Genomic DNA, 9432 nt, shown 5'->3' on the forward strand with positions numbered 1-9432 from the left:
GAGAAGCCAGGCCGAGCTCATCGACACGATCAAAGAGAAGCAGAGAGAGACAGAGAAACAGGCTGAAGGCTTCATCAAAGAGCTGGAACAGGAAATCTCTGAGCTGAAGAAGAGAAGCTCTGAGGTGGAGCAGCTCTCACGCTCTGAAGACCTCCTCCACCTCCTCCAAAGCCTCCCGTCCCTGAACGCTGCTCCACCCACCAAGGACTGGACAGAAGTCAGCGTCCGTCCACCTTCATATGAGGGGACTGTGAGGAGAGCTGTGAATCAGCTGGAGGAGACGCTCAGTAAACAGATGAAGAAGCTGCTTGAGGCCGAGCTGAAGAGGGTCCAGCAGTATGCAGTGGATGTGACACTCGATCCTGATACAGCACATCCTGCTCTCATCCTGTCTGATGATGGAAAACAAGTAAACTGTGGTGATGTAGAGAAGAATCTCCCAGACAACCCAGAGAGATTTGATACTTGTCCTAATGTTTTAGCAAAGCAGAGTTTCTCTTCAGGAAGATTTTACTACGAGGTTCAGGTTAAAGGGAAGACTAAGTGGGATTTAGGAGTGGCCAGAGAGTCGATCAACAGGAAGGGAAAAATCATAACGAGTCCTCAGAAAGGTTACTGGACGATATGGTTGAGGAATGAAAATGAGTATAAAGCTCTTGCTGACCCTTCAGTCAGTCTCTCTCTGAAGTCTCAGCCTGAGAAGGTGGGGGTGTTTGTGGATTATGAGGAGGGTCTGGTCTCCTTTTATGACGTTGATGCTGCAGCTCTTATCTACTCCTTTACTGGCTGCTGCTTCACGGAGAAACTCTTCCCATTCTTTAGTCCTTGTCTTAACTATGGTGGTAAAAACTCTGCCCCTCTGATCATCACCAGTGGAACAACCATTTGATGTTCTACAGTTAATATAATAAATGTATTTTTGTTGCTGATGTGCAGTTTTTCAAGACTGTTAAATCATGAGAAAACAATGTCCTCAGAAATAAGAAGCATTTACACATTCCTTAAATTCTAAGCTGTTTATTGTCTGATCATTGTTTCTAAAAGAAGTGTTGCATACTGGCCCAAATTACTGAAGAGCAGTTTATAAATGAGACAGAAGTCTTTTCCTTTTCTCTTTTTCTTTTTAAATAAACAAAAGAAAAATACTACCAGGCGTGTGCTCGTACGCGTGCTCGCTTGAACTCATGAGCGAGCATAATCCCAAACACAAACGCTTTTGTAACAGTGGGTTCTGGATTGGTAGCGTCCTCCTGTCCTTCGGGCCTGTGGGTAATAAGCGGCTACAAGTTCTTCTTCAATAATCTTCTTTGATCAACACCAAGAAGCATGACAGTAACTACACATGATGTAGCACGTTTCTCACACCCTCCGACTCCGTCACTCTTTTGCATCCCCCTGGGAACATACAGGTGGGAACCAAGATGCTCTGAATAAACAAAAGAAACAATTACTGTGTACTAATAAACTTAATTCTGCACATCCAAATAATATATTACTCTTACTGTTATGTAAATCCTACCAACTTATACTGCACAGTTCAATAAGAAACATAAATCATCAAAAATTAAGTAACCAAAATATATAATGCATACAGTAACTAAGGTTACAGTCTTCCCCTGCTACGAGGAGAAATGTCCACATTTCAATCAATTGCATAGAAACAGTGTAATGTGCAGTCATATTCACAATACTCAAATGAGTCAGTAACCTGAATGTTAGGCTATACGGTTTAAGATTTAGCACAGAGGAACACTGAGAACACCTGCACTCGGAAACTTCCCTGAGGTACAAAAACAAAGTCCTTAGCCCACTCTAGGCCCAAAAATAGTCAGGTACATAGAGACAACATATCTAAACATACAGTACCCTAACAACAATAAATACAACATGTAAGGGCCTGTCAAATTTCCACTAAAACCCATTAAGTGACAAAGTCTTTGTACATAAGCAGCCGCCTAACCAGACGTCCACTTCGGGATGTGACATTTGGAAGCTCCTGAAGTGATGAAGTAAGTCCATCCCTGTGATGTGCAGTTAAGGAGGGGAAAGAGGGAAAGGGGTTTGGATGATGATGGTGTCCATTTCTGCTCATCCGTTGGTTGACTACAAATGGGCCCTTCCATCTGGGAGCAAACTTGTTCATCCGTTGGGCTGGATCATCCAGGAGAACAAGGTCACCTGGTTGGTGGGGATGAGACATAATTTTGACGTACCGAGTCTTTTGATGCTGTTTGGTTGCAGCAGAGTTCTGGGCTGCATCCCTAAAAGCATGAGACAGACGTGTGGCGAGGTCCTGAGCATAAGCTGCTGGTGTACCTGGTGTGGAGGAGGTCACTGCAGGGCTACAGTTTGACAAGATATCCAGTGGCAAGTTTGGTTCCCTTCCATGAACAAGAAAGAAAGGGGAAAATCCAGTGCTTGAATGAACACCTGAGTTGTAGGCAAGCTCAAACTGTGGCAGGTACTGATCCCATTCACCACCACCTTGTGCAATATACTTAGCAAGTTGATCTTTCAGTGCCTTGTTTAGTCTCTCTGCCATACCGTCTGACTGGGCATGGTATTGTGATGTGCGTGTTTTGGTGATTCCAAGGGAGCTGCAAAGATGTTTGATGAGGCCTGCTTCAAACTGACGTCCTTGGTTCGTGTGAATTGACTCTGGCAAGCCATGCTGTCTTATGTAGTCCTCGAAAATGCACTTTGCCACAGTGGCAGCACGCTGATCTTTCAGTGGGAAAAGGTTAACATAGCGTGTAAAATAGTCCATTACTACCAGAACGAACCGGTTACCTTGGTTAGTGATAGGAAGCTCAGTGATGTTTGCAGCAATTTTTTGAAATGGCCTCTCCACCTGGATTGGCTGCAGTGGAGCTCTTTCACGGGGAGTTGGGGAGCCCCGTGTTTGGCATGGCAAGCACTCAGCACAAAACCCATGAATGTCCTTGGCCATGTATGGCCAATAACAGATGCATCTGGCCCTTTGCAGTGTGCGCTCTGCACTCAAATTTCCACTGAATAGACTTCCGTGCAACACTTTCAAGGCTGTGGGGATGAGAGCCGCTGGAAGAACAACTTGAAAGTTTTCCGGTGTGTGAGGGCTTTTTTTGACTTTCCTGCAGAGAATACCCTGTCGGATGATCAGCTTGGGACACTCATGCCAGAGTTTCCTGAGTGTGGAGGATGACTGTTTGAGGCGACCCAGTCGTGGTCTATGAGCATCGTCCTTCAGCCATGCAATGACTGTATGGAGACTTTCTTCCTAATTTTGCTGTTTCTGTAGTTTTCCCAAGTCCATTTTAAGTGTGTGGCTGTGTTCAGGGATAACTGATGTAGTGTTGTCATGTCTGTCTGTGGAGGTGATGGTAGAAATAACACATTGAACACCAGTAGGATCGTTGTCCACTGGTGCTTTCCTCAGATTCAGAAGGGAATTATGATCTGTGATCACTGTAAATACACTGCCAGACAGGAAATGTTTAAAATGCCTTACAGACCAAACCACTGCCAAGAGCTCACGGTCAAAGGTGGACCACTTTCTTTTAGGAGGCTTGAGTGTGTGGCTAGCATAGACGTTAACACGTTCTTTGTTGTCTTGACATTGAGCCAGCACAGCACCAATGCCTTCCTGTGAAGCATCGGTGTACAGCAAGAAAGGCTGTGTGAATATAGCCCACCTTTCCCTATCTTAAGCAGGGTGGGGCCCTGAGTTCTTAAATCAAACTAACTGAATACTTGAAATAAGGTTCCTTTTATCTTTGGTCTGTATACACTTTAATTGTCTTTCTGTATTTATCTCAAATGATTTGCAACACCACTGTCACTAAGCTAGGTTCATCTAACGTCTATTAGTTTTGTAAAGTCACACTGAACCTACATTAGAGTAACTAGCATGCTGCAATAAAATAAATGTACCACCTTGCCAACAAACAGACATTTACCTTATGTGTTGAATATACCTTGGGTAAAAGTAATAACAATGCAACACACCAGGGTTAGTTTAGAAATAATAAATCCCCAATTTTAACATAAATAATAAAATAAATGTATTTTCAGTCTCTTTGGTATTTCCCTTTTCTTGAATACCAGGGTAACGCAATAATATTAATCCCCTTTTACTGGTGTAAACACGCTATAACAACTTTTCAGTTACCTTCAGTTCAAATTCAACTCTAATGTTAACTCAGTGGGCTCACCAAGCACGCGCACGCACACACACAAGCCGGCATATAAAATAAAATAAAACCCCAAACTTCGTTGCAGGCCTGTTGCGATGCTTGAGAGCGAGGATATTTAAACTATTGGTCCACTTCACTCAAAGGAGCAACAGAATGAACGAGTTTTTACCTTAGGCAACAGTTCAATCCACGAGTCCAAGAGTCCATTCACTTTGCTAATGAATGCTAACACAAAACACTGTGTGCAAACAAGCTATGATACACACATGAATAACTGTGTGTAAGTGTGAAGAAATGTCCAACTTCTCACAAAAGTACGCAGGATGGTATTCTGTGGTAAGACTGTCGAGTGGGCAGTCTAAAACACCAACTTACTACATACAACTTTGCATGAACTTCACACACTTCGCATCACGTTCGTTCGTAGTCAACCTCCCACTGCTTTTCTTTACATACTGTGCACCTCTGAACCCCCCACATAGACCAATGAATGACGTTTATAACTGCACATATTATTAATGTATTTATTACACTGTAGCTTTTAATCTTTTATGAAACAGCTTGTAAACCACAATTTTAGCAACAATGAACTTGTTTTTAACTAGATCACATGCTTTATATGCTTTTTATCATTTAATCACAATGTATAGCATTTTTAACCCAGCTACATGAAGATGGGATGTGCCATAATCGGTGGTTGAGTGAGAGCGTGTTTCAGTGACTGAAAAGCATCCTCACAGTTGATAGTCCATGTGAATACTGCTCCGTTTTGGGTTAGAGCATGCAGTGGAGCTGCAATGACAGAAAAGTTCTTGACAAACCTACGGTAGTAGGAGCACAATCCGATAAATGCTCTCACCTCGTTGGTTGTTCTGGGCGTTGGCCATCCATGAACCTTTTCAAGGTTCCTTGCATTTGGTTGGAGTCCCTGATTGGAGACTATGTGTCCCAGGAAGGTCACTTGTGTTTGAGTGAGCTGGCACTTCCTGGCTTTCAACTTGAGACCAGCTGAGCGAAACCGGCCAAACACTTCCTCAAGGCTCTGTAGGTGATCTGAAAAAGAGCGACTGAACACAAGGACATCATCCAAATAAGTCAAACAGTCCTTCCAGTGCAGGCCATGGAACACCAGCTCCATCAACCTCTGAAACGTTGGTGGGGCGTTGGTCAAGCCCATAGACATAACCGAACTGGTACAGAGCACTGCCAGTACTGAATGCTGTTTTCTCTTTGTCATGTGGCTCAAGCTCAACCTGCCAATAGCCACTTGATAAGTCCATTGTACTGAACCAGCAAGAGCCTTCTGCAGGATGTGGCAGTGGGTATGAGTCTTTAATCGTGGCTGCATTAAATTTTCTGTAATCAATGCAGAATCTGTAGCTGCCATCTTTTTTCTTTACAAGAACAACAGGAAAAGACCAGGGGCTACAGCTTTCCTCGAAGATGTCTTGGGACAAAAGCTGCTGAACCTGTCTTTCGATCTCTGCTATGATGTTCGGTGAGGTCCTGTATGATCTCTGTCTGATAGGTGGAGCATCTGCTGTCTTGATGCTGTGTCTGACTATGTTAGTGCGTCCGTAGTCTTGGTCATTAGTACTGAAAACGTCACTGTAGGACAGTAGCAATGCCTCAAGCTGTTGTCTCTGTGTGTCAGTAAGTGCTGACCGGTTGAGGTCAACATCTGGTAACGACAGTCGAGAAGAGGGTTCTGTCATCGTGGTAACGGTCGCTACCCCTGCTTCCACGATAGAGTAGTCGTCCTCGGTCTCTCTGCCTAGTGGATGAAAATCTCCTAGCCTAGTGTCACATGGAACATGCAGGTCAGCGTTAGTCGGGTTCATCACTCTGATGTAAGTGAGTCCTGCCTGTACTGGAGCAAGTGTGCGTGCTGCTAACAAGCCCTGAAAACTAGGTGGACCTGGCTCTAACATACCTGTGTAGTCAGCTTTGAGATCTGGCACACCAGTAGAGGGCTGAACCTTAGCTAAAAAAGTCATCTGTGACATGGCAGGGACAACAACTGGAGATAAGGTGACAGCATTACAGCTCAGAGGAGTAGTCTCATTAGCAAGGAGGAGAGGTGTGTGGTGCGATTCCCTACTTTTAAGACACCTTCCCTCAAATCAAGAACTGTGCGAGTAGAAAGTCCCAACTTACAATCACTGGTTGCGTGCTGTTTCTGACCACATGAACAGTGTGGGTGAAAACCTCTTTACCTAGCCTGACTGTAATAGGAAGTGTGCCTAGAATGTCCAAATATTCACCAGTCACTGCCCTAGGAAAAAGTTGAGAGCATTGCATTGCCTTTGTTCTCAGAGATGGAATAGACATCCTAAAAGCCTCGCTAATCATGTCTGAACCTGAGTCTAGATAGACTTTGGTGGCAACGTTCTCAATGACAGACATCACATATTGTGTGGGTTTTTTGTGTAAAGGTGGTAACACTTGTTGTGGGTCCTCAATACCATTAGTAGCAGACACTTGGCCCTCAGCATCTGCTACCAGTCTTTTCCCTGAGCCAAGGGATCTTCATCAAAACTCACATAATGGCTCCTTTCCCTACGTGGTGGTTGTCTGTCCCTAGCAGTGCGGCCCTGATGTGAGTCATACATGTGTCTATCTGCGTCGGGAGGGGGAGAGTAGGGGGTCTGTTTGTAGGAGTCACTGTGGTGTAGACGTCTTGTGTCCAACCTGTCAGGAGAGGAGCACCTTTCTCAGCTGTAATGCCTGAAGTGATCCTGACCATAAGCAGAATGATGGTTACGTCAGTGATGTGGAGAAGATGGAGGAGTGGGTGAGTAGCGCCTGTCACGGCGACCAGGAGAGTATCTTGGATGGAGGTGATCACTGTGTGACCTGCTGGGTCTCTGATGATGGGTAGTAGAGGAGTAAGTATTACGCTCAGGAGACACAGATGGGGAATGGCGATATCTTTCTCTGCCGCGTTCATTCCTCAGTTCACTTGGAGGGTCATACCTGGAGAAACCAGCATGTGGAGCACGGTGACTGGCAGAGTGGCTATGGTCTTGTCCCAGCCAGGTAACTTCAAGCCTGAGTGCATGAACATCCTCTGAGAGCATCTTTATAGCATCAATAAGTCCAGCTGATGGGTCTGAGGGAGGTTTTTCACGTTTTGCCGATATCATAGCTGAGAGTGGCTCACCTTGTGGGAGGAGCAGTGTATGGTGTGGAGACAAGTGACAAAGCAGGCGGAAGGAGTTTCAAAGCATCCTTCAAAGCGCGCTCCCATTTGCATCCAATGTCTAAGGCCTCCTTCAGTGTTGCAGCACCATCAGCATGCTGATGACATTTAGCTTGAATGACAGGGTCTAAACCATCAACAAATCTTCTGAAACGTTCCGTTGCAATAGCTGGCCTGCCATAGTTAGGGAATGCCTCCAGTACCAGCCTTGTAATTTCTGCAGCATAAACCTCTAAAGGTTCCTTAGGCAAGCGTTGCCTGGCATTCACAAAAGTCTGAAAATGTAGCAAAAATCCTTCCTCCCAAAAACATCATTTAGCTTAGCTGCACATTCATCATAGTCCTGCTGTACTTCTGCTGGTAATGACAGCCAGTATGCCAGTGCATCTCCGCTAAGGCGTGTAGGAAGTATAGTGGCAACGTCTAGCTGCTGTCCATCTGCATAAGCTTTAACCGCAAGCTCCAATCTAGTTTTCCACAAAGTGAAACTTTCTTTGTCCTTACCATCACCATGGAAATATGGCGGTAACTCCACTAGTGAACTACAGTCTTTGTTGTGTCCCGCGGGGCTGTGCCGCGGGTGCCGCCATCATCGACCGTTGTCCTCAACAACAACGGGGAAAACATCACTCTGCTATGCCAAATAAATGTTATAGTCCATGTAACAATGGGATTAATTCACAGAGTGTACCTGCAGATCGCATCATGCGGTTTTAAGATTGCATCAGGCGTGTGCTCGTACGCGTGCTCGCTTGAACTCATGAGTGAGCATAATCCCAAACACAAACGCTTTTGTAACAGTGGGTTCTGGATTGGTCCTCCTGTCCTTTGGGCCTGTGGGTAATAAGCGGCTACAAGTTCTTCTTCAATAATCTTCTTTGATCAACACCAAGAAGCATGACAGTAACTACACACGATGTAGCACGTTTCTCACACCCTCCGACTCCGTCACTCTTTTGCATCCCCCTGGGAACATACAGGTGGGAACCAAGATGCTCTGAATAAACAAATATTAAAGAAACAATTACTGTGTACTAATAAACTTAATTCTGCACGTCCAAATAATATATTACTCTTACTGTTACGTAAATCCTACCAACTTATACTGCACAGTTCAATAAGCAACATAAATCATCAGAAATTAAGTAACCAAAATATATAATGCATACAGTAAGTAAGGTTACACTTTCATACAGAAATCCTGCAATAAACGCAGAAGCACCAGCATGCAGGCTGTGGCTTTTCACACAGACATGTTCAGGCTCTGTTACTTCAGCGTTCCCGGCTCAGAGGCAGAACAACGCCGGCTCCGTACATTTCATTCAGCGCAGCGATAGTTTTCAGTCAAGTGACATGAGCGGTGCCCTGGAGGGCAAAACAACAAGAACTTCCTGAATTTTTATCTACTCTGGTTTTAAATTATGACAGAATTGTTCTTTGTGGCGATTGTAATATTCATGTTGATGACCCCAACAATGTTAATGCAACTAACTTTTTAAATATGGCCACTTCTTTTAACTTCAAACAACATGTCAAAGGGCAAACACGTGGTCATACTCTGGACTTGGTTTTTACCCTGGGTGTCAGCATTTCCTCTGTGGAATTGGTGGACATGACCATATCTGACCACAGATGTATTGTTTTTAGCTGCGATTCGCCTGTTACTCATGCCGCCTCACCAAGCCCTGTCTGTTCTCGCATCTTTAATGAACAAAGTGTTTCAAAGTTTTGCGCATTCTTTCAGAGCCAAAGCCAACACCTGTCTGATTCCAACACCAACAATCTGGTCGATCACTTCAATCATATCTGCTTGTCAAAACTAAATATTACTGCTCCTCTAAAGGTTAGGCCTACGTCTAAAGCTAGTAAGCAACCCTGGATAAATGACAGCATTCGCAGCCTAAAAAGGGAATGCAGGAAAGCAGAGCGCAGATGGAAAAAATCCAGTCTCCAAGTTCATTACCTCAGTCTGAAGGATTTATTAATTAACTACAATAACATGGTTAAGGATGCGAGAACACACTATTTTTCTGAACTCATTACTACACATAAACA

General features: G+C 44.4%; 1 protein-coding gene across 1 annotated transcript; it reads left to right on the plus strand.

The window, feature by feature from the left end:
- Window positions 1-7: 7 nt before the first annotated feature.
- Window positions 8-1071, plus strand: LOC123965279 (E3 ubiquitin-protein ligase TRIM21-like). The gene has a single exon (XM_046041844.1). The coding sequence runs from the start codon at window positions 296-298 to the stop codon at window positions 887-889; it is 594 nt and encodes a 197-aa protein (XP_045897800.1). The 5' UTR covers window positions 8-295; the 3' UTR covers window positions 890-1071.
- Window positions 1072-9432: the final 8361 nt, after the last annotated feature.

Source organism: Micropterus dolomieu, unplaced genomic scaffold, assembly GCF_021292245.1.
Source record: "Micropterus dolomieu isolate WLL.071019.BEF.003 ecotype Adirondacks unplaced genomic scaffold, ASM2129224v1 contig_9045, whole genome shotgun sequence".
Lineage (NCBI taxonomy): Eukaryota > Metazoa > Chordata > Actinopteri > Centrarchiformes > Centrarchidae > Micropterus > Micropterus dolomieu.